Here is a 26,285-nt window from a genome sequence, read left to right as displayed (position 1 = left end):
GTTGTTGCTGGGCAGGCCCTAATGAGTCATCAATCCAGAGCAGGAGGGAGGGGAGCAGGGGTTTACTGGGAAGGCAAAATAGCTCTGGAAAAGGCCTTCCCAAGATTTGAAGGCTTGCAAAACTTGTGGTCGCCTAGCAACCCCCACAATGGCCATGGAGATCTCTTTTCTTAAAGGTACAGGTGCTGCTTCTATTATTTGGGGGAGTTTTCTGCAAACTTGGGGTTTTTCTCAGGTTTGTAGAAAGATCTGTCTTGTCTGTTCATGGCTCCAGTCCCTGGATTTAAGTGTCTGCAAATGAGGTCATGTTGAAAATTAGATATATTGATATTTCTCATCACAACAACAAAAAAATAACATCTAACCCTGAACTAACTTCTTCCCAATATCTCATAACTCTATTATTGTTTTAAAAAGCTCTGTTTAACTGAATATTGTATAGGAAGTTACAGCTAGGAAATTCATCTACCATCTAGTGAATGATGTACAGTTAACATATAAACAAGCAATGACGATAACTTCATGCATGTGTATTTTTATGTCATTGAGCAAAATGTTTACTCAAAGGCGACACTGAATGTAAGACAGTCCCCCTATAAATGATTATACACCAAAGAATTTTTATAAAACTGGACATAACTCGTAACTTATATGTGGTAGAGCATCTGCTTGGCATGCAGAAAGTCCCAGGTTCAATCCCCGGCATCTCCAGTTAAAGGGACTAGGCAAGTAGGTGATGTGAAAGACCCCTGCCTGAGACCCTGGAGAGCCGCTGCCAGTCTGAGTAGACAAGACTGACTTTGATAGACTGAGGGTCTGATTCAGTGTAAGGCGGCGGTTTGAAGCATGAGAAGAAAACAGCCCAAATTAGAGTTACTAAATGGCCTGACTGAGCAGAGGTTATAGGGCAGACATTTCTGCCCACCTGTAAATTTATGCATTCCTCAAGAAGACCTTATACTATCTTGAGGAGAGCTGTAGCCTAGATTGATAAGATGCAGCTTGATCTGTAGGGTGTGCTGGCCTCCCATCCTTACCTCAGATCACGAAGCTTGGGTTGTTTCCTAGGAGGACAGAAGACATTTTTGACACTAGTGTAATCAGGTGCATGTGCAGTGATTGTTTACTAAGATTAGCCAGAAATGTTATTTTCCTCTTTTAAGATAACCTATTCCGCTTTTGAGACATTTGGGTCTTGTACAGACTCTGGACAAGAATGACATCAGACACTAAATTCGTGTCTGGTACCACCTTAGAGATTAACAAGATTTTGGGGGTATGAGCTTTCTAGAGTCAAACTTCCCTTAATCAGATCTAAGGAAGGGAGCTTTGACATTAAAAAACTCATACCCCATTAAGCTTGTTGGTCTTCAAGGTGCTCCTGGACTCGAATCTATCTGTTCTACTGCAGATCAACAAGGCTACCCTTTGAAACTATCAGACACTAAAAGAGCAAGACCTGACATACTGGAGGAAAGCTTTTATCTGTTTGGTGGTGGAGGAAAGCGCCATCAAGTTGCAGCCAACGTACGGCGACCCTGTAGGATTTTATGGGCAAGAGACTAATAGAGGTGGTTTTCCATTGCCTGCCTCTGTGCAGCAACCCTGGCCTTCCTTTGTGGTCTCCCTTCCAAACACTAACCAGGGCCGACCCTGCTTAGCTTTCGTGATCAGGCTAGCCTGGGCCATCCAGGACAGGGCCTTTACCTATAGTCTGGCTCAGAGCTGGTTTGCATCCTTTAAGGAGACAGCATACCTTTTTGGTAGTTATTGTACGCCTGAGGAAGCCAATAACAAGAGATCAGAACTTTTCCTCACTGATATACTTTTCACATTCAACATTACAGTAATCATCCTGCTTTACGCTTCCTGTTGCACCACAAAAATATTAGCAATATATATATTTCATTACATCTCTGATATTAAAAAAAAAGTCTTACAAGTGACTTCCTTCCCTATAGCACCTTCCCAATGTGCTTGTGTAGACCACTCAATACATCCCTTTTTCTTGCACAAGCACTCTCCTCTGTCCCTCTTTGCAGGGTTTGACAAATCCCAGGTCCCATGCTGCCTACAAATTTCATATTGCAGTGTCTCTTAGGTACAAGTACAAATTTTGTATGAGAATAACATTTCTGGCTAATCTTTGTGAACAATCACTGCATATGCACCTGATTACACTAGTGTAAAAAATGTCTTCTGTCCTCCTAGGAACCAACCCAAGCTTCGTGATCTGAGGTAAGGATGGGAAGCCAGCACACTCTACAGATCAAGCTGCATCTTATCATTCTAGGCTACAGCTCTCCTCAAGATAGTATAAGATCTTGCAGAATGCATAAATTTACAGTTGGGCAGAAATGTCTGCCCTATAACCTCTGCCCAGTCAGGCTATTTAGTAACTCTAATTTGGGCTGTTTTCTTCTCATGCTTCAAACTGCCTCTTCCTTAATTATATTATCTACCTTGCTTAGTTGCACTTTTGTTTCTCTTTACTGCATGTGAGACAGGTCAGAACCTTGCACCCTCTCCCATCGTCCATTCAAGTCCCCGCATAGAGAAGTACTCCTGATTTATTAAACTAGGCCTATCTCTGCTCAGCTCCTTCCATTTCCCCATTTTCTGTAATAATGAGGTAAAAAGGAGTTGCTTTCATCCCATTGTTTCTGAAGAAGTCTGAGTCATCAAAGCTCATACTGGAATAAATGTTGTTAGTCTTTAATGTGCCACTGGACTTCTGTTTTGCTTTGCTATAATAGACCAACACAGCTACTCCATTGGTATTTCCTGTGGAACAGGCGTATGATTGATTGCAGATAGATCTCCCACTCCGCCTTTTACATCAGCATTCCCCCCACCCCACCCATAATGGTATGACATGATCACAAGGATTAACACATGGGCAGAATGTTCTTGGTTCGCTCCTCCTTTATCTCACAATATTTTAATCTGAGACTGGATAGTCAAACGCATGACGCTCGTCCATCCCACTGTAGGTCCGAAGCAAGTAGCTGCTGGAGGCTCCCCGTGCGTTTGAGCCACTCATATAATGTGGGATAGTAGGGGAGTGACCGCCGTGTCATTGCCCAAGGATTGGCTGAGAGGTTATCCAATCAAAGGCCGATTCCCCCCCTTTTTTTCTTGGGACACCAGCGTTCCAGTATACCATCATCCGTTATTCGTGACCAATAGAGTGATGGAATGCAGAAAATGGCGGCAATTGCTCGCGCAAAAAAGGGGGCGGGATGGGGGAGACCAGTAAGGGGCGTGTCCTTGAACAAAAGGAGGTTAGTAGCTGGCTAGTCGTGTGATTACACGCACGCCGGCATTCCGGAAATGTAGCAAAATAAAGAAAAGTAGCGGTTTAGCACCGAAAATATCACTATAAACCAGGGATTGCTTAACCCGTTTGAAATTCGTGCCTAAGGTGGGTCTGATTCGCAGCCCACGGACGGTCATGCGTTTAGACCACGGGAATTCTCTACTTTTGGGGCACAAAGGTGAGACAAATTGGCCATGCGTTAATCCCCATAGTCAAGGCCACTGTGATGAGCCTCAGGCTTCCCCACTGTGTCTCATTTGAGCCTCTAGAGTTTGGGATTATTACGGGACCTCAATAATCTTGTGGGAAAGGGCTAAGATAAAGCTGAAGTTCTGAAGAAGTTGTCAGGGATGCTGTAGGCCAGTGGTGGGGAACGTCAGGCCCGGGGGCCGTATAAGGCCCGCAAAATCATTTGGTCTGGCCCTTCATGGGTCCTGGCTTATCTCCAGCTCAGAAGGATGCTGCCCTGCCTGAATCTCTTGGGCCCAGCTGGGGACGGCAGAGCTCAAAAGCAAGTCGCTCTACGTGGCAGACACTTCAAGCCCTCTCCGGTGGTGCCTCTTGGCTAAATGTTTGACCAAATATAGCAGGCTAATTTTTAAGTTGATAATTTTGTATGGCCCGCGAATGATGTCATAAATATCCAAATGGCCCTTGGCAGAAAAAAGGTTCCCCACCCCTGCTGTAGGCTGATCCGGCATTAAGCAGGGGGTTGGACTAGATGGCCTATATGGCCCCTTCCAAATTTATGATTCTCTGAAGCAAATTAAACGAATGGACAATTATTTATTTTTGCTTTACTTCATTCTCCCCACTGGGGACCCCAAGTGGCTTATATCTTTCTTATATCCTCCTCCCCTTTGGGCATGATCCAAAAGCTACGGGTAGCATTATGCCTGTGGAACCATAAGGCGTGAGGCCTGTTGTCAGAAGCTTTGCTCCTTCCATACTCTTTCGTCTCTTCTCCCTTTTGTGTTAGCCCTGTTCGCATGAATTTCTGTTTGTAAGGAAGAGCCAACATGCATTCATTTGACAAAACTGGGAATTAGTGCCTGGGTAAATGTGGAATTTGAATCACACTTTCAGCTGTACATTTGTTGCATGTAACATGCGAGTTAGTCAACGTACATATAAAGGAAAATCCAGTACACAGAATGTAGGTGTGATCCCTGTAACTTCTGAATCGGGCTATTAGCTGATCAGACCTTCACAATTGTTGCTTACTATCCTCCCTCCTTTGTCTGCTGCTGCTTGCCTATCTAGTGTCACACCTAGAAGAGGCTGAGGCCATGGCATTTGGACACAGTTGAATACTGCCTGACTCTGTGATGGTGGTATCCTTTTCTGCAGTCTGTTGAGGGCCACTTGGGAGAGTATTTACACTTCTGGGAAATGTCAAATTTCATGGCTGACCTGCAGTAAACCTGTACAGTGTTTCTGTTCTTTGTGTTTCCTCTGATTTGTGTTTTTCCCTTTACTAAACACTAGCAGCTTAAAATGGAGCACAAAATGTCACATGTGGAGCTGGTTCCTTTCATCATATTTGGTAGACTTGTGAAAAAGCCAAGATATTTTGGGAAACGATATATGAGGAAATAAGGTTAATTTTACAACAAAATATACTTAAAACACCTGAAATGATGGTATTGAGTATGATACCGGACACTATTTTGACTCATAGAACTTTTTTGATATATATAAGATGATGGAATTGATGGAGATGGCGAAACTTACTGCTTATATTAATCAGACTGACAATTTTTGGGGGAGTGGGAGGTGTGGAGAACTTATTGTGAAAAATATTTTTCAATGGGTCATTTTAAAGGATACTCTTTGATTTAATCCCTCACATTTATTTGGTATAGTGAAAATATTAGGATGATTACAGGTATATTAATTAGATTAAGTAAGATACTTATAAAGTAACTGAGCAGGGGGGTTATACTGTTAGCAAAAGTATATACAATTTAATTATGGACAGAAGAGAGTGAAGGGGAAGTCAATTATGTTTTATTATTTCTTAAGATTAGAATTTTTATAGATTCAACTTTATATTGTTAAGTATTAATGGGAAATGATTTATGATTTATAAAATGAGAAAACAATAAAAACTTTATTAAAAAAACATGTGGAGCTGAGACAGGACTCTGAGGAAGGAACATGAAGGACCAGATAGCTTTGGTGTGGAGAGACTTAACCACTGTCATTCATAGCTCAGTAACTTACAGATTTGGACTGTTACAATGTGATTTGAAGAGGGCCCCCTTCAAAGATGGTCTAGAACAGGGAGTCCCCAACTTGGTACCTGTGGGTGCCATGGCACCTGCAGATACCTTTTCTGGCGCCCACCAAGTAGTGGGACCAGGTAGGCCTTTTTTCTCAGCAATTCTTCTGATTGGCTGTGCAGATTACTTAAAATGTTTTGGCAGCAGCTGCCACCACAGCACAAGGATCTTCACTATGTGACTAAGCTGCAGCAATGGATGTGTGGCTGGCCCCACCCCCCTGTGGCGGCCATTTTGTCGCTGTCGGAGTTCCAAAAGTGTCTGCAGGCTCAAAAAGGTTGGAGACCCCAGGTCTAGAAACATCACTTAAATGCTGCCTGACACAAGCCAGCAGGAACCTATCTTAAAAGATACTACTAATATGTTCCCAAGCCCTAAACTACCTGGGTGCAGAGTATCACCAGAAATGTCATTTCCTGTATGGGAAATATCCAGTTCCACCCCCACACGCCCATGCTTTAAAATCTGCCAACAAGACCCTGCTCTGGAAGCCATCTTTTGTTAGGAATAGAGGCTTTTTGGTACAGCCTTAGTCCTTAGGAAAGGGTGTCTGGCCCTGTCACTTGCCTCCTGAAAGAAATTCATAAATTTAGTTCTTCTGCTGGGGGAAAAGGAGGGAGGGGCACTTGCTCTCTTTTAAATCTGCTGCTTAGCTTTTCTTCTTCTTGATCATCGATTTATTTGGTTTTAAGGTTGGCTTTAGCTGGAGAGTACTTATGTTCTTTTGACGTTTATATGTTGCTTTCCAATTGATATTGAAAGGCAGTGTAAGCATTTGCTAATGAGTATCTTTTACTCCTAAAAGTGTTTGAGAAATGGACTCTGTCTAATCTGATTGTGCTAGAAACATGATTGCCAGTTGTTAGAAGATTGCAAGTATTCTGCACCACACCCATTAATGCTTCAACATTCATGCCATAACTATAATGTGAAGCTTGGGATGCTGTGGAGATAACAGGAATCTTCTCACTGACTTTTTTGTTGCTGCATACGGGAAGACTGTTATCCTTTGCCTGTGGGGTTACATTTTTTAAACTGAACAGAAGTGGCCATAATCCATAATGTTGTACGAAGTTTTTGATTGAAAGGATTATTTATTCCAAATAACTGATGTTAATGCAATCGTGTTTATAGAGCTCTTCCATTATTTTGTACAGGAGGCAAATAGGCATGTAAAGAGTAACAGAGATGTGTAAAGAAGGGAACTTAACTGCAGGTTTTGGTTGGGAGGGATAGCTTCACATTCAGGGCATAAAAGCTGCCCCTGTGGAAACTCTTGCATTCATTGCCTGCAAGTTGAGATTAAAGAGCATTAAAAGAAATACAATAGATTCTTATAAATTTTTCCTAATGTACAACACAAGATTTCATTTTTGCTGCCTGGGCAGCATCTTGCAGAAGGGTCTGCAGAACAAGGCAGGTTTGTTTTATGGTGGGTGAAACACTTGATCTTCACGTCCCTTTGATATGATCACGAATATGAAACGAATTAGAAATGATCACACATTTTTTCACCACCTCTTTGCTTCTTGCATTATCATCAGTCGGAAATCTTGCTTAAATAATAAACTGTTATGGAGGATAATTTCAAGATTGATTACTATGGAAAATGTGGCTGTTTATTTGCCATGATGAGCTTGTTGTTACAGGCTCCTTGGTGTTTCTCAGATATGCCAGTAGAATCATAGAAACAGAGTTGGAAGGGACCTCCAGGGTCATCTAGTCCAACCCCCTGCACAATGCAGGAAATTCACAACTATCTCCCCCCCCCCCACATACACCCCCAGTGACCATGCCCAGAAGATGGCAAAAAACCCTCCAGGATCCCTGGCCAATTTGGCCTGGAGAAAATTGCTTCCTGGCTCCATAGTGGTAATCAGCATTTCCCTGGACATGTAAGAAAGGGCCATGAGAGTTGAGATCTAACACCCCCTCCCAAGAACTGCCTATGGTCACAGAATCAGCATTGATGTCAGATGACCATCTAGCCTCTGCTTAAAAACCTCCAAAGAAGGAGAGCTCACCACCTCCCAAGAAAGCCTGTTCCACTGAGGAACTGCTCTGTCAGGAAATTCTTCCTAATGTTTAGCTGAAAATGCTTTTGATTTAATTTCAACCTACTGGTTCTGGTCCGACCTTCTTGGGCAACAGAAAACAACTCGGCACCCTCCTGTATATGACAGCCCTTCAAGTCCTTGAACATGGTTATCATATTCCCTCTCTGTCTTCTCCTCTTCAGGCTAAACATACCAAGCTCCTTCACCCTTTTCTCATAGTACTTGTTCTCCAGACCCCTCACCCTCTTCGTTGCCCTCCTCTTGACACATTCTAGTTTGTCATCCTGTATCCTGACTCTGTCTTCTCCCATATTTGCCACCCCTCTCAATTTATTATCATCAGCAATTTTAGTATGTGTCCCCTCTGTTCCTTCATCCAAATCATTTATAAAGATATTGAACAACACAGGTCCCAGGACAGATCCCTGAGGCACTCTACTTGTCACTCCTCTCCAAGAGGATGAGGAACCATTAACAAGCACTCTTTGGGTGTGATCTGTCAACCAGTTACAAATCCACCTCACAGTAATAGGATTTAAACCACATTTTACCAACTTGTCAACTAGAATATTATGTGGAACCTTATCAAAAGCCTTACTGAAATCAAGATAAACTCTGTCCATAGCATTCCCTTAATCCAGCAAATAGATAAGGTTAGTCTGACATGACTTGTTCTTGAGAAACCCTTGCTGGCTCTTAGTAATCACAGCCATCCTTTCTGAATGCTCAAGGACTGTTTGATGATTTGCTGTAAAACTTTTCCAGGTATAGACATCAAGCTGACGGGTCCACGGTTACCCGGATCCTCCTTTCTCTGGCCCTGAGGACTTAGTTTCGTTTAAAGAAACTAGGTGTTTATGTACTACCCCATGCCGATCCTAGGCCACAACTCCCTTCCCTCATCATGTGTTCTGTTTTTGCCATGCTAAGTACCATTTCCCTCGCGAGAGAAGACTGAAGAAAAGTAGGAATTGAGCAGTTCTGCCCTCTCTTCATCATCTGTTACATTTTCACTTCCCTGTCCCCGCAGTAGGGCCTACCATGTTCTTTGAACATAGCAAATGAACCCTTTTTTGTTGTGTTTAGCAGCTCTTACTAGCCTAAGTTCATACAGTAAGATCTGTTAAGCACCCAGTTTTCTAGGAGCGCCTTGGGTCCAAATTCTGGGCATATAATAATGTTCATATTCAGTAGTGCATTTGTGGGGATTCTAGTTTGTTTTTTATGCAATCTGTTTGTTTTAGAACAGTTGCACCCCAAGTTTTCATTTACGATTGAGATTCAGTCAGCCTCTTGCCTGGTCATCTGGGGCAAGTGGTGACATATTTACTGTTCTATCACTGCCATCACCAGGATGGGCTGAGAACTGAGTAATATATCTCCAGCCTTCTAATGTTAAAGAAATGTATCCTTGCTGTATACTTTCCTGTGTAGGGAAACTCATTTAAAAGCAAAGCTATCATTGTAGCATAATTAAGGACTTATTGACTGCTTGGGTTTTGAAAAATGAGCGACTTTATAGTCATATTATTAGGTTTCCTCCAGTATTGATCTGGGCATATGCCCTGAAATTAAAAATTCCAGTTCCCATACATGTCACACCTGCAGCTTACTTCTTTTTAACCTCTTATTGCATGGACAGCTGGGAGATGAAAGTTATAGAGGCTTTAAGCTAAGGAAATTGTGCCCAGATTCCAGGCCTTAGCTACATTTAGACATGAAAATGAGATTCATTGTGGCGTGAACTCTCCCCTTTTATTGCCTACTTCAGATATTAAGGAGTAAAGGAGGGGATCCAGTCAGGCTACTTCTAGCAAATTCTGCATCTACTTGCTCACCCTCTCCTACTGTAATTCCTGCTTCTTTGTTCTTCGCAAGCATTTCAATGCTGCTGTGTGAGGATCACGCATAGTCTTGCAGATAAACGCAAAGATACCACTAGCTCTCATAGAAAAGTTCTCTGTTTACCCCTTTGTATCAGTGCCCCTGTGTCTTTAAACTTGTAGGTCAGGTGAATCTGCAAATCAAACCTTTCAAAGAAACAAAAACTCCTGTAATTAATTCTGGCTGGAAGATCACTTTGTATAGAACAGGGGTCCCCAACATTTTGCCTGTGGCCGCCTTGGTGCCCACCAAAACCTTTCCTGACACCCACCTTTAGAAAGGTGAGGCTTTTGTCCGGCAGGGCGTCTGATTGACCATTGGAGATTTGATTGCTTGTACAGATTTTTACGAGTGTTACTTTGGCAGCAGCTGGCACCACAGCACAAGGACCTTTACTATGTGATTGAAGGTAAGGTATGGCAACCATTTTGTGGCTGGCTCCACCTCCTGCGGCAGCCATTTTGTGGTAGCCATCTTGTGGCTGCGCCCATCACACCGTGTCAGAATTCTAAAAGTACCCACAGGCTCAAAAAGGGTGAGACCCCTGGTATAGAATATTCACTTGTTCCTGTTCACACCACGTTCATCAACCATTGCATTATATGTGAAACTCGTTTTGCATTTGAGTTGGTATTGAAACAGTTTGGTTTTCTACAGTCCCCTTTCTCCCCTGCGCGGCTTGCAGTGACCTGCAGTGAGTTACAGAGCAATCCTTTCCACATAGGGTCTTATCTCTCAAGCTTGTGTTGAGGCCCACAGTTGTCTGCAGTTAAAATTGATGAAAGCAATAGCATCACCATAGCTTGCTACTATTTAGACAGTCTCATTGCTTCTGTTACATTTCAGTGGTGGTTCCATCCAAATTGTTTATTATTTAAAACATTTGGTTCACTGTGGTTTTATGTATAATAATTACTGTAAGTATCTCTGTTCAGGATGTCAGCTGTGCACCTCCATCTTTAACCATAATGAAGTTGCCTGTCATTAGTTAGTCTGGGATTTCCTGATACTAACATTTATTGTATCTTAATGCCTTTGAGGGGGGCTTTGTATTCGCAGTATTAAGTATTCCCTACAAGGTGTATTTGTAACACACAGAGGATCCTAACAGCCAGTTGACAAAAATAATGTAGTATAGAAATAGGGTCTTCATATATGCTGGCAAAGGTTCATTGTGAGCTCTTAATATCTAGGGCTAAAAAATTATATGTGCTTTGGAAGGCCTGTTCAGGCTTAGACAGAAATGGCACCTCAGATCTGATATGTAAATCTGTTTAAAATTAGCTCAGTCGTATAAATAGGATTCTATAAAACCTCTGCAAGCGAAAAGGAGTTTCTTTTGAATAGAGGTGTGCATTTGGTTTAATAAAACGACTACTTATTTATTTATAAAATTTATATCTCATCTTTCTTCCATGACAAGGGCCCTTAAGGCAGCTAACAAATTAAAACATACATAATAAAATCACATTTTAAAACCAGCCAAGGAGAACAACAAGACATCATTAAAACCATTAAATCGTTAAAATAGGGTTCCACCTTAAATCCTGGGTCCGACCTTCCTCTCACCCGTAGCACTTCCATCTTGTCAGGATTAAGTTTCAGTTTATTACCAACATTCACTCCAGAACTGCCTCCAGGCACCAGTTCAGGGTTTCTGCAGCATTCTTGGAATCAGCCAGAAGCATGAGATAGAGCTGAGTGTCATCTGCATATTGGTAGCAACCCGGCCCAAAATCTCCAGATGACCTCACCCTGCAATTTCAAGTAGATGTTAAAAAGCATAGAAGAAGAGTTGGTTTTTATATGCCGACTTTCCCTACCTTTTAAGGAGAATCAAAACCGCCTTACAATCTCCTTTCCTTCCTCTCCCCACAACAGACACCTTGTGAGGTAGGTGGAGCTGAGAGAGTTCAGAGACAACTGTGACTAGCCCAAGGTCACCCAGCTGGCTTCATGTGTAGGAGTGGGGAATCGAACCCGGTTCACCAGATTAGAGTCTACCGCTCATGTGGAGGAAGTCCAAGTCGGAACAGATGTGAGCAGTTTGATCTGAAAATGTTGAGTAAAACAGCCACAGTGGGCTACCAAGTCCACCTCCTCCTGCAGGCCAGATCCCACAAGCCTTTGACCATCCGGAACAGCTACACTAGCCTACGCTGTGCAGACATAATATTGGTGGAGAAGTGTTGTTTCTTTGCTGCCATCGCCACCGCACAGTGCACTTTAAAATGGGCTTTCCCTGGTGTCTTATCACCTTAGTCCCAAGTCTTCCTCCACTGTTGCTCTGGCCGTCTCCCTTGTCTTTTCATTGCCTGCAGCTCCCCAGTAAACCAAGGAGCTATCTGGGCTCTAAAAATTGAGAGGGGGTGCCTTGGAGCAATCATGTCAACCATCCAATTATTCCTCATTCTAGAGGTCAACCAGGGCATCAACAGGAACACCAACCGTATCAACAGGAAAATCCCCAGAGCCTTAAGAAAGAAAGCCATTTGGATCTATCTGGCTTTGGGGACAGATCATTTTAATAGATTCTACACCCACCCACCGCAGAGTCTTGGCATCCCTGTTAAGTCTAAACCCGAGCAAATAGCAATCTCTCCATGACAAAGGAACCGCCGTAGTTGTTTCTTCCACCCTCAGATCACATCCCCTCGCTATCTGTAAACTATCATTGTATCAACATTGTTATTGTGTGAACATTAACAGGCTCACAATTTATGTGGCCTGTGTATGTATTCTTACGTATTATCATCTCTGCTACTGATTTCTGTTAAGAAAAGCTAACACAGTAACATGCTTCAGTGACAGTCTTGTGCACCGATTGAGTAACAGTAAGGCCAGTGTTGGGAAGCGCACAGTCTGCTGCATAGGCGATCCTGGAAGGCCAGGTAACCCTTTGCCAGTTCTCCAAACATTTATACATTTTCCAGTGTTTACAACAATATATAAACGAATCCTTATTGTTTACTTGCTTAAATGTTCAGCGTTTTACATGGCTACTGTCAAAGCTAACCCTTGGAGCTCTGGGCACGGGCTCAGTCCTGGTGCAAAGAGCACTGCTGGAACAGAGTGTGCTTTGAGGTCCCCGTCCCTTGCTCGGGCCACGGAGGCTTCCATTGTTTGTGCAGATGCTTTACAGTCAGTGTAATCAACATCCCTGCAGAAGGCAGTAATGAGCACCTGTATAAAGGCAGGAAATGCATGGCATGGATTTTATAAGGAGAAATTCATTCGCCCGTGGATGAAAGTCTGGCCTCATTAGACAACAGATATTTGAGTATCAGTCACTTTTTCACGTGGCACTGCTTCAGTTTTCAGCTATAAACTTGCGCTTTGCTGTCTAGACTGCATTTCCCTAGAGACTCTGAGCTTGGCTAGCCAGCCAGACAACTGTGGAAACTCCCTTGGAGAGCCACATAACATATGGCAAGGGGTTAATAATGATGTTTGCGCTACATGGCGGTGTTTGGTCATTTTTCTCCACCTGACTTTTCCCTCCTTTACACCAGAATGATAAAATCTTGGGTCATAAAAAGAGAGCTTATTCTGTCACAAATACCTTGATAGAATTAAGATGCTGCTCAGTTATGCGGCTGATGTTGTGTAGTGTTTAAGAGTTTCAGACTAGGATCTGGAAGACTCAGGATCAAATTCCAACTCGGCCATGGAAACTTGCTGCCTGACCTTGGGCCAGTGCCAGTCAGACACTCAGCCTAACCTACCTCATAGGGTGGTTGTGATGATAAAATGGAGGAAAGGAGAACAATGTTCGCTGCTTCTGGTTCCCTACATGGAGAAAAGTGAAGTAAATAAATGCATTTCATGACCTTTCATTGGCTATAGAAAGTGATTCAGGGATCTATAAGTAACATGGGAGCATTGCCTGTGACTAGGATTCTGGTTTATCCTTGCCATACAGGAACAGGTTAATGCAGGATAAAAACTATAGCTTTAGAAGGTACCGGTAAATGTTTAATCTGTAGTCAGAAACTCAGAGGTTAACCTAAAACTGCCTTCACGGGTAGGCACATGATTGTGGATCAGATTTTTCTGCTAGCCTTTGGTCTGCCTGGATGTGGCTCGTGGTTGTTCATAGGTTAAGGACTGGTGACTGACAGATCAAAAGAGTTCTCTCTTGGGCCTTAAGCCATGGGTGGGCAAGAAAAAAGAAAGAGCTTGAGTGGTGGCAAATACCACTTAAAGCAGGTGGGGGGTGCACATAGGGCGAGTCCTCTCACACGCACCTTTTCCTTCCCCTACCATGATACAAATAAGATAATAAGATATAGGTTTTCCTTGTATGAAATGGACATTGTTTGAAATGGACACCTGAGCAACATTCGATCAACGTCTGGTTATGTTTTCAACTGGGTGGCTTCCATATTTGGCTCCTTGTTCCTAGGACACCGAGGTTTCAACCTGATGCCATCCATACCCTGTGCTCATTGCAGTCGACAAATTATTCCATAAAGGGTGCTCACAAAGAGGCCTGAATTATTACAGTCTGAGAGACCCTTTTTCTCCCACCCCCTTTTTGTAACATGCAGCCCAATGAAGGGTTCTGGAGAGCTCAGAAGGGTGTAGAATGTGTTCTTTTGTGACTTAATAGAAGCTGTTTCTTGCCTTTTGGTTTTGGATGTGGGGTAGGGGAAGAAGACCTGCTAAAGATAAACTATCTCCCCATGTTAAAACATGGCACAAATAAGTATGTTATAATTATTTCCTGCAGGAAAATAGGCTAGAAGTAATGATTGGATTTTGTAAAAATCTGATTACTGTACAAAAAGTACCTTAATGATTGTTACGTGGCTCTCTGGGTGCTTTGGTTTATGTGAGCTGATTCTTAGACTTCAGGGCTTTTCTGCTGACGCAGCAGGAAGCTAATGAGGAAGAAGCATAGGCTCGCATGTACAAGGCCTAATTTCTAAAAGCAGCCGCACTAGGAGCCATCCCATGTGTCCTAGAAGGCCTTGTCAATTCTTGAAGAGTGTAGAGATAGGATGTGGTTGCTTAGTGATGAAAGAGATACTCTACACATGCACTGAGGCACTTGTTACTTTGCATATTTCAGACCTCAGTTGGAAAAGAAGAGTGTGGGGGAAGTGAGCAAATCAGACTGTGACATGGGGAGGTCTGTGGTTCAGTGGTCAAGCAGGTTCAATCCCAGGCATCTCCAGTTAAAAGAATCAGGTGATGTAAAAAACCTGGAGAGCTCTTGCCAGTGTAAGGCAGCTTCATGGCCTCAAATTCAGTCGCAGTTAAGTTCTCAGAGGTATTTCAGATATTTATTTTAAGTAACTGAAAGCTTATTCCTGAATATCAGAACCTAATCCCACAACAGTTATTAATTATATGCTTATGCCCATAACATGCACCAATACTATTCAGAAGTGATGTTGTGCATATGAATCTGACAAAGGAATTATTTTCTGCATATACCAACTAACAACTAAAATATTCTTTGTGTAGACAAGGCCATTTGTGTAAGACCCTGATGGGTTGCTGTTTTGATAATACTGGACTAGAAAGTTGTGTTGGCCCAACTTGGTGTAAGGGAGCTCTTTATATCCTAATGAGTTAGGAAGCACTAAGGATACATTTTGCTCCTAAAGGAAGCAAAGGTGTATGTAATCCTGTTCTAAACTCATTGTTAACCTGTTAGTTTCTTTGTTATATGTATATTTCTATTCTGGCTGTTGTGATCAGTCATAGTCACTCTACTTGCTTTTTCTTCTGCTCTTGGTGCTGGACAGCTATTCTGTAGGCCCCTTAGGGCACATCTACGCACTCAGTTTAGAGAGTGTCCTCCTCCTGCTCTTTTTTAAACGTCAGTATAGGTTCGCTCCTGTTGCACTCTGTTTGCATATCATCCTTGTCTGTGCTCATAGCGTTCAGTATTGTGTCTCTCCATCCAAACCTCTTATGACTAATACCCCCAAAAAAGTACAAGTGACTTATTCCATTCAGTTTAAGGGCCCGTCTTCAAAAGGCATCCTTTCTGCCTTGAAAAACCGCCTGCTTTACTTTCATCTTTTCTACTTCCCATCTGCCTCTGTTCATCCATTTCAAATGTCAGTAGTTAGCATATTTGGAGAATTGTGCTATTTTATGCACAAGCTCCTAAGAATCTTCCATTGCCTCACTGTAACACATATACGCATCGCATGTGCTGTATGGTTCCGAAATTTGTCTGACAAGATTGGTTTTATCTCATTTATCCCATGGGGATGACCAAGTAGGAGGAAAGATGTTTAGAATGAACTCATCTTAGGTTGTATTGCCAAGTAAAGAAAACTACCTTGTGTTTGCCTTCATTCATGACATTGAATCCATACATTGAGCTTTATTAGTTGAGACAGGAGTTCTTTCTCCCTTCAACATAAATAGGGTTTACGCTTGGCTTCCTTTTTATGCTTCATTGGTATTCAGAACATGGGCTAAACTATTGTGATCCAGGCACCATTAGTATTTCATTGTATGTCAAGTGGATTCTCAATCCTCGATCAGGCTTCAGAAACAACCCTGCCCTGTTCTGGAAAAGCCCAAGAAGGTTGCTCCATGTGGTAAGCAAATTCAGGTTTGCCCAGTTCCACAGGGAGCCACTGAAAAAAGTTGTGAACAAAAGTCACGTGCAAGACTTGTGTTAGCGTCTGATCCACAAAACACTCCATAAACATTAAGAGACTTGAGGCACTGAGGGTTTTTTTGCATCAGGCGGGCATGTATGGTGGTGTCAGGGATGGAAAATACTCCCTCCTATAATCCTGCTTCTATATTTATTCATACAAGCAATGTGTAGTTTTGTCCAGTATGTGTCCAGTTGCCCTATAGATGAAGGTTGTCTAAGGTAGGGTATAGAATTTATTGAAATGTTCATATAGTCTTCTACTTCACCCTTCTTAAAATTTGCTCACTTTGGGAGCCAGATTTACTGAGCAGCTTCTATCATTATGAACTAACCCAAACACTGTTGGATTGATAAGCAAGTCATCAGCCTATATGGGGTATTAATGTCTAAATGTGGGAGAAGGGTTTTCACAGGTATGCATCATTTTTAATTAAACCTGAGCTATTTTCAAAAAACCCTAAAAATGAGATTAAATCCCCCAAGCAAAATGCTTCAAGGAAAGAACAGCAATCAGTCTCGGTACCTAGCTGTGAGCTTCCCTATCTGTCATGGAACGAACTGATTTTTAGTACTCTTACAGTGTTGCTACTGGAAAATACGGCAAATGAAAGAATCTTCTCTATGCAGGATTTCTGCTGTCTAGCAACTCTCTGTTGGAGCCTGTTTCTACAAACGTTTGGTCACAGGACTATATAACTAGGGTGAACTAGGGTGAAGCAGGGCAGTTGTTCCACATTTCAACAGGATCCTTTTGCAGTACGATAAAGTAGTTCTGTGTATGCTTACAAGTTGTTCCAAAACAGTTGTCTTTGCTGATCCTTTGTGATATGAGTGTGCCTTGACCCAGGGAACAAATTGTTTCCTGCATGTATGTTTGCAAATGCCTGTTTTCACTCTTACAGTTCTATAAAGAAGAGACTCGGTCAGTGTTTGTCTTCTGGCGCAGCAGGTTCTTGAGCTCTTCTTATATCTTTTGAACCCCTTGCTAAGGGCCAGACTAGGTATGACAGCATCCTTGGGTCTGACCCATGGACAGTGGTGCCATTTTAAAGACTAATGAGGATATTTTAAAATGCTGCAAGGGTCCAATAAGGTGCTCTTTCCCTATGTGCCTTTTCGTGTGCCAAAACAGCTGGGTGGCGGCAGCTGGTTCAGCACTTGAAAATGCAAGTGTGTGTGCGGGGGGGAGAGCACCTTATCCCGCATTGCTGCGGGCCCTTTTAGGATGGGGCCCACACAGCATTTTTAAAATCATCTTGTTAGGCTTTAAAGTGGTGGTGATGAGAATGGGCTAGACCTGGGGATGTTGCCACATGTAATATGACCCTCAACAACTAGGAGAGCAGCATGTTACAGCTGATGAGGAGGCTGGGCCTGGACTAAAGGCACCTGGGTTGAAATCCACGCTGGACCATGAAGCCAACTGGTGGTCCTGGATCAATCCCCCATCTCTCCACCTAAACAACCTTACAGGGCCCTGTGTACGCCCACACTCATTGGAGGAACCCTAGGATTTAAATGTGAGAAATTAAAACCAAGTGGTCCAAAATCCAAAACATAAGAGCTTCAGTATGAAAGTGAATTTCAGAAAGTAGTTGTGTTGTTTTGCAGTAGAACGGTTAGATTCAAGTCCAGTAGCACCTTAGATACCAAAAAGAGTTTCAGGGTATACGTTTTCCAGAGTCACATTTTCCCCATCAGAATTTTCAAAACTAAAAAATAAGTCCCCATGCAGAGTTGTAAGAATTCAGATGGGGAAAAGATGCATTTAGAGCAGTGGTGGGGAACCTTTTTTCCTGCCAAGGGCCATTTGAATATTTATAACATCATTTGTGGGCCATACAAAATTATCAACTTTAAAATTAGCTGACCAAGCCCCAAGCAGGCAGCTGCCCCAGATGACACCCCCCCCCCCGCCACGCACGGGCAAGCAGGCATCCAACCAGTGGCACACTCGCCTACCTGGTGGCACAGGATGGTCTGTTGCATGGGTCGCAAAAGTGCGGCTCCCGAGCCGCATGCGGCTCTTTGAGCCCTTGAGTGCGGCTCTTTCCATGTCCGGGCCCGGCTGAGTAGCGAAAGGGGCGGGGGTCGGGAGAGAGCCTGCACAGGAGGCGCTTGGGTTACGTAGGAGCAACCACGTGCCGCTGCTGCTGGCGGGCCTGCTCTGGGGAGAAGTCTGCGCAGGAGGCACTCGAATTACAAAGGAGCGACCACATGCTGCTGCTGCTGGCTGGCCTGCTGTGGGGATTGGGGGTTTCTTAAGCACCGGAGGGAGCAGCCGCTGTTTCGATATTTGCATGGTAAGCCCACCCGCTGCCTCTTGGCTTCTGCTGTTGGCTCCTCGAGTCCCTCTTCAGAAAGGCTCGAGAGAAATTCTCATTGCTTTGGATGTGCTTCGCCTGGACGAGGAAGCCCCGCGCAGCGCCTTTCACGCTTGAGGCCTCCCGCAGCCCGGAGGGGAGGGGGAGGCAGAGAGCGAGCTCCCCCGGCGGCCGCCACCTCCCCCCTTCCTGCCGCGCCGGCCTCCCTTTCGGTACGGCCGCTCTCGCCCCCAGGGCTGCAGAGCGGGCCCAAGGCCGTGCTCAGGCCGCCCCTTGGAGGGGGGAGGGGGCTGGCGCCGTGGCCTCGGAGGGAGGGAGGGAGGGAGGAAGGGGCAGTTGGGGGACTCTCTCCCCCCCCCGTGGAAGCCGCCTGGGTGCGCGGCCCTGCCTGCCTGCCCCCCAGCTGGGGGGGGGGGCTCCTCCAGCCAAGCCACCTTGCACGGGCACCCGCCTGCCTGCCCTGAATCTGGAGCCCGTCGGTCCCAGAATGGTGGGGGGGGGGTGAGCACCTGCCCCTCCCTCTGGCCAGGAGGGAACTGGCATGTCCATGGCGGGGGGAAGGAAGGATGGCCTGTGCATCTCCCCCCCCCCCTTTTTTTTTTGCATGGAACACACACAGACCGGGGACCTGCTGGCCTCTTCCTCTGTGCCTGGGATCCCTGGAGATCTGGACCCTCGCTGGGTGATGGTGGGGGGGGGGGAGAAAACAGTGGGCCTTTTTGTCTGGCAATTGTTAGTCCTCCCCTGGCCTATTACTACAGGTTTCCCCTCTTCCTGCTACTTTGTGCCTCTTTCAAAAGGAACCGGGGGGGGGGGGTTACACTCTCCCCACAGCCATTCACCACCCCACTGTGCAGTAGGTGTTCTACTGGTTTCCACTTCTGCTAAATTTTAATTAAAGTTTATTAAGTTAATAAACAGTGTACCTACCTATATAGTTTGAGTTTAAAAAATTTGGCTCTCAAAAGAAATCTCAATCGTTGTACTGTTGATATTTGGCTCTCTTGACTAATGAGTTTGGCGACCCCTGGTCTGTTGCATCAGCCGGGTGTAGTTGTCCAGCCGCATGCCGGAGTTGCTCCTGCTCCGCATGGTTGGGGCCGGATTCTACAGTCAGCTCCTGCTACCTCCGACTGCAGGAATGAAATGAGGACACACTGGCTAAGAACCCCCCCCCCCCGTGCATTCTGGCCCTGCCTCCTCTAACCCCTCCATTGTCGCCACTTCCGCCCCCAGCCCTCTTGTAGTACAGAGGGAATACATTTCTCCACAGCCCATGTGGGAAAGGGTTAACACCGTTTCTTGGGCGGTCCTAGCAGCTCCATAGCTAATGACTCATCTGCAAGGGGGGGGAGTTTCCTTTTCTAGGCAAAACCTCACATCTGCCTTGAATAGAGGCTTTTCCTGTCCGCGGGAGGGGGCAGATCACCAGTCTTAGATCCTTCTGAGCTAGAGATCTGCCAGGACCCGAAAGGCCAGACCAAATGATTTCGCAGGCCTTAAATGGCCCCCTGGGCCTGATGTTCCCCACCCCTGATTTAGAGATTGAAAAATCCAAGGCCAAAGCTCCCATGCATAAATGGCCAAAGCTCCCTTCCTCAGACGGGATTAGGAATGAAGATCTGAGTCTTTTGATCCCAGTCCGAATGGGATGGCTGTTGTAAAGAACACTTCTAAAGAATGCAGAGGTACCATGCATATTGTAATCAGCTTGATTAGAACTGGGGGCAGAAAATTAGCATCTGTAGTGAGATAAGAATCCTTTGTCCCTATTCAGCCCTGGAGGGTCCATTGTTCTGAACGTGAATGAACTCAAGTTTATACCCTGAAAATCTGGTTGGTCTCTATGGTGCTACTGGACTCGAGTCTTAAGTATGAAAGTGAGGATACTTTGGTGCCGACGTACTCATCAGACCTTGGCAGCACCATCACACAGGAAACTCCTATAGTTTTACTTGCGCTCCTGTCCCTGGTTGATTTTTTCCCCCTAGCTGGGTACACAGTTAAAACTCTAACCTTGACCATTTTAGAAGTGAGAGAATATATGGGACTTGGTTTCCAGGTGACCTCAGGCGTGTACTTTCAGTTTTGCTTCTGCTTGTTAGCTTGCTTTGCATGAGCTGGCCAGCTTTTCCACTCACTCAATCTCATCCAGTCCCCAATCTTATTGCAGTGCCCACCTCACGTGGCCTTTATCTGTGCAGGTCCTGTAATCTCCAGCGTGGTCTCTTTGGTGGGACCCTTCCCTCCCTTTTTCACCAGTGGAAAAGCTGGTTGCTTAGGCATTGGTTTCTATTTAACTGTAGTATCGTTATGCATCCTGAACTGTTAGATACTTCACCGTGTTTAATTACACGATTAATTCAACAGATTCCCTCCTGTTTCTCTTAAAGTCTGTAGGTTTTCTGTTATTTGGCAAAACCTCAGAGGGATCCATATCTCTGAATGATTTGTCTCCTCATTTAGGAATCTGAACATGCTTGGAGTGCTTTTTAAATTTAATTTCAAAGCAATTCTCTGTGGAGTAACAGTTTGCTATTTCAGGAGGACTGCGAGTCAAAAAAATTGCAGATGCTTTGAGTTACCACAGCAGTGTATTCTTCTCTTTGTGAGAGATCCAAAGGCTGGGCAGACATGGGGTGTCGACCCTGAGATGCGGACTGCATTGGGTGACCTATTATAAGCAGTATTCTCCCCTTTGACAAGCACCAGGATCCTGCTTTTAAAATAGAAAGAGGGGAGGGGGAAGCACAACCAGTGCAAAATCATTGTGAAGAATCTGGAAACCCTGGAAGTCACGCTGATGTGTCATATCTTGAGAAGCTGATGGCTAAAAGCATTCAGTCCTCCTAATCAGAGAATTATATAAACTCATTGCTGACAGTTAGATTTGAGCTGAATAGCTGGAGATTTGCAGGCTCATAAAACTTTGCAGTCCAGATTAAAAAGCAAGAAAGGTTTTGGAATGTTAGTCATGTTAAGGTTGTAAATCATTGAAAGAAAACAGCAGTGTTGATAGGCATATCAATCTCTAAGATCTTCTGACATCGAAGCATGAAATGTTAAGGCGAGTCAGATCAGGAATAATAGTGGCTTTTCACAGAAGAGTAGTAGAGCGGAGCTTGCGCCTCATTTTCCTGTTTTTCTGTACTGAGAATGTGCAAACACACACACACACACACATGGTGGACTCTGATCTAGAGATCCAGGTTCGATTCCCCACTCCTCCGCATGAGCAGCAGAGGCTAATCTGGAGGACCAGGTTGGTTTCCCCACTCCTTCACATTAAGCCAGCTGGGTGACCTTGGGCTAGTCACAGCTCTTCAAGCTTTCTCTGACCCACCTACCTCACAGGGAGTCTGTTGTGAGGAGAGGAAGGAAAGGCGACTGTAAGCAGGTCTGATTCTTCCTTAAGTGGTAGAGAAAGTCGACATCTAAAAACCAACTCTTCTTTTTCTTCTTCTTTACCTGAGGGTATGTCTGCACCAGCACCCATTAGTGGTCCAGTGGTATTTGCACATTTCCTGTAATGTATGAACTTCCTTCAGGGACTGCAGCTTTGTGAAATCTCTTATTTCTGATACATCATTCCCTTTTCGGCCAGAGAGCTGTGTGTGTGTGTAAATAAGGTTGATGATAAAACATTGAACAGGAACTTAAAACGAGCCAGTGTCCCACTCTGTAGTTTAAGGAATTGGTTGAGTAGATGAAATAACCGGCTTGATTTAGCAGGAGAGTAGATTGGTGAGGAAGCCAAACCTGGAAGCTTCATTCCCAAGTTCTTTGGGTACTTCGTGCTTGTGAAAGAACTGTAGAGAATTGTGGAAATGTAAGGAGAACCAAGTGAAAACCTGTTGCCCTTGACGTTTCTGATTGTAAGCACAATGCACCTCTGTTCCACCTGAAAATTTCTCCTCTTTCTTGGCTTTGTGATCTGGTGCCTGTAAGTGTGTCCCAGGAAGCTTGTTGGATACAGCATTAACTTGTCTTACTAGTTGGGTCTTCACAGAAGCCAGCTATAGCATGGAGCAAGTGCAGAATTAGTTAACATGCAGATACCTGTAAAGCTAAGAAAACCTGTGCTGTTGCTACCATTGTTCTTTGGGCCTGGACTAAAGGGTTGAAATTCCCACTGGATTGCTACTGTTGCTACTTTGGTTCTCACACTGCTTCTCAAAGTGGCTTTATCCAGCCCTTGAATGTCTTGGGGGGGGGGGGGGATCAGCCCACAAAAACTATTCTTGCTGTCACATCTTCACGTACCTGTAATTTATAGCACCACTTGTGCGGAGAATTTGCCAAGCAAGTTGCCCTGGGCAGATGGCTAACTATAAGATTGTTCATTCTAAAACAAGCCCGTGCACACAAGCACAGCATACACTAACGTAGCAGAAATCAGCTAAGCAGAGGATGCCTTTTTCTGTAGACTTGTGGCTTGTGCTTCAGGTCATCGTTGTCCATGCAGCCAACATGGATTGGTGAGACTGTTCCCACTGCAAACGTTGTGCCCTGTGCCATCTCTGGACACATCCCAAAGGACAGAGGTGATATGTGATCTTCCATTGGCAGGGAAACTGTTTTTAGCTGTGGATGCAATGCAACTCTCCCTGTTAGTGACTCTAGCACTGGTTTTTATTCTGTTCTAGTCGGGGCAGTTCAATGAAGATATGATCCCGACAGTGGGCTTCAACATGAGGAAGATCACCAAGGGAAATGTTACTATAAAGGTAAGAGGCAAAGTCTACTCCTTAAATAAACTGCAAGATTTGGGGGACAGTATCAGAGACTTAAGGACTTAACGAAACTCCAGAAAGATTAATAAGGTTTGATTGGGAGCCATGCCTTCCTGTTCCGGAGAGTACGAAGCAGACACTGTACTCTGCTGCAGAGTTCTTCGTTTTATCTTATTTGGGCTATTTTTAACTCATTTACTTTCTCATTTTATTTTACTCTCACACTTTTAATCTTAAGCAGGGTTGTGGGATGAGTAGGGAGGGCAATTTCAGCTCACAGTGTGTTGGCTTGATAGAGAATAGGGTTTGATTCGCAATACTAGCTTTTAAAAATGTCTACTTTACCTCACTGAATGAACTTCCCCTCACTAAAGCTAAATGCCATATAGTACTTCTGAAGATATATTTAGTTTAAATGCTTAAATGTTGCCTTATCTCATCAAGCTCAAGACTGGAAGGTAGACAGGTATATAGTTTCAAACTCCATTTAGGATTTCTACTAAGAGTTAACCCAGCCAATAAGATTTTGCCTCTTACTCATTTTGATGCATGTTCTTTTGCTTAGGAAAGTTCTAAAATATATTTAATTAGCGTGGCATCAGTTCTGCCTCTTTAAGGGCTTTTTAAAATACAGTTGATACTAAACGTAAAGTGTTTTTATCTAATAATAAAAATGTGAATACATGACTACTTTGCAGCTTGTGTGAATGAGGGAATGCTCTCATGAAGCAGGTGTTCTAGAGCCTCATGAGCATTTCTAGGGTCTTTTATTGTGGTAGCTGTTGAGATTTTTTTCTTTTAGCAGTGGAAGAATGTGGGGAGACGTGTATGTAATGGACACATGGGGAGCAGTAGAAAAGGAGGCGGGGGGGAGCACGTGTGAGTGGAGGTTTGTGAGACATTTTGAATTTTATTTCTGAGCCTTTTTTCTTCCGTGCTGCTTCTCTGCCTGCAGCTCTGGGACATCGGGGGCCAACCTCGTTTCCGGAGCATGTGGGAGCGATACTGCCGTGGAGTCAGCGCCATTGTGTAAGTATATTCCATTATATTTGCAGTGTTTTTAACTCATATAAGCGTATGCTGCTGCCTTAGGTGGTGTGGGGCAACAGTCTGTGGTAACTGAATTTAGCATTAAAGAATGGGTATAAAGGGGGGAAATTCCACTCCTTATACTGGGGAGTCCATGATTGCTGTTTGAAGATAGGGACTTGCATCTCTCCCTGTATCTTTCTAAGTGTTTTTAAAAGTTTTATTTGTCATTCATTTAAATACGAGTGTTCCTCCGACAATCTTGCCCCCTCTGTACACCTCTCAAATGCACATTACCCTTGTCCTCTTCTATGCCCACCCAGCATAAAGAGGAAGAAGAGAAAGAGAGGAGTCTTAGATTATTCAACATGCTGGGTATATTTGAGTGAGTATTGGACAGCATTCTACTGTGGGAGGTGTTAGTTGGCTCTCTTCATGAGGTTCCTGTTTATTTTCCCCACCAGCTGACTCATTTTGATGTTTGGAGAGGGACAGGGATCTCCCTAGCTTGTTTGTGATGCTTTGCGTTTCTGGGCTTTGGGCCTGCTGGATCCTCTCCATTCAGAGCTGGACAACCAGGTCCTTTGGCGCTTGGACCCAAGTTGCAAACAGGGATGCCTGATCTGCAATATAGGTGTGGATTCAGTTATAAGCTGAGGTCAGGATTCTTGATACATTTTTAGAACGGTGCAGTGAATCTTTGTTGGATGCCAGAGCTCTCTGGAAGTACCGTGTCTTTAAACTGTGTGTGAGTGCCCATTATATGCTCTAGTGCACCTGAGTAAACTTTGGATGCCCGTACTGCTGGCACTTGTTCTCCTCGGTCACAAATGAAGCGCTGCTGCTGCATAAGACACTTGGACAGAAGGAGTTGTTTGGATGCCAGAGGTGTGGAAGACAGCAGGAGAAAGCCTCTTTGGGCTCCTGTCAGTTCACCCTCTGTTAGTAAGGGGTAGGGTAGGGACCAGATGGGCTGCTGCCAGACTCCTGCACTCTTTCTGAAAGACTTCCTGTCCTTAGCACTGATACTTCAGTGCCCATTGGCATAGCTTTTCTTGAAGTTCTCCTTTTTTTAGGAGCCTGGTACAGGTGGACAAAACAACCATTCGCCTGCTTTCTGGAAACTGGAAGCAGCTATGCTGCTCTCCTTAAGGCTTAAAGAGAGATGGGCAAGACCCTCTGGTGGTTCTATAAAGACACTTTTCAAGCTTTGCTCACAGTTTCAAGCTTTGATCCCCTCCCCATTATGTCCTGCTGTTACTATTTTAAGTGTGTGTGTGTGTGTGTGTGCATATGCGTGTGCCAACAAGTCACAGCTGACTTATGGCAACCCCGTAGGGTTTTCAAGGCAAGAGGCACTCAGAGGTGGTTTGCCATTGCCTGCCTATGCGTGGGCTGAGAGAGTTCTGACAGAACTGTGACTGGCCCAAGATCACCCAGCGGGCTTCATGTGGAGTGTGGAATCAAACTTGGTTCTCCAGATTATTTATTTTGTTAGGTCCCTGGCATCTCCAATTAAAAAGATCAAGGAGGAGCTGAGAGCCAATGTGGTGTAGTGGTTAAGACTGGCAGACTCTAATCTGGAGAACTGGGTTTGATTCCCCACTCCTTAAGTGAGAAGCCTGTATCTCAAGAACCATTTGTTAGTGTATATCGCATTTGTAGTGAACTTCACACTGTATAAACCAGCATAAGCCAAAAAGAGATGTCTGCCCCAAGGAACTTATAGTCTAAATCACAGGCATGGCTGATAGCTGGTAAAATCTTGAAATAATCCTGCACCTTCTTTTGTCTGTGTGCTGCCTTTTCCAAGATAAACTTTCCTCCCACAGCCTATCAGTTAGCTCCCACTAAGCAATGCATGTGGTCTGCAAACTGTGTGAATTAAATGGATTTCTACAAATCTAACCAGCGTGTACTATTTTTTTAGCTAAATTGAGGTGTTATGGGAGTCAGGAATGTCTGAATGTTTGTTGTATGAATTACTAAAAGGGGTGAGAAAGCATGAAGAAAAATAGAGTGC

The 26,285-nt window shown here is 44.2% G+C and overlaps 1 protein-coding gene across 1 annotated transcript in view; it reads left to right on the top strand.

The window, feature by feature from the left end:
* The window catches only part of ARL8A (ADP ribosylation factor like GTPase 8A), a 49,004-nt gene that overhangs the window by 7,800 nt on the left and 14,919 nt on the right, over positions 1–26,285 (top strand). The window contains exons 2-3 of the mRNA XM_056844274.1: positions 23,147–23,227; positions 24,189–24,262. Coding sequence (XP_056700252.1) covers positions 23,147–23,227; positions 24,189–24,262 — 155 coding nt within the window. The remainder of the gene's footprint in view (positions 1–23,146; positions 23,228–24,188; positions 24,263–26,285) is intronic.

This window comes from Euleptes europaea, chromosome 2, assembly GCF_029931775.1.
Source record: "Euleptes europaea isolate rEulEur1 chromosome 2, rEulEur1.hap1, whole genome shotgun sequence".
NCBI classification, from domain to species: domain Eukaryota; kingdom Metazoa; phylum Chordata; class Lepidosauria; order Squamata; family Sphaerodactylidae; genus Euleptes; species Euleptes europaea.
Note: the sequence above shows the minus strand (reverse complement) of the source record. Positions and strands in the feature narration are given on the sequence as shown.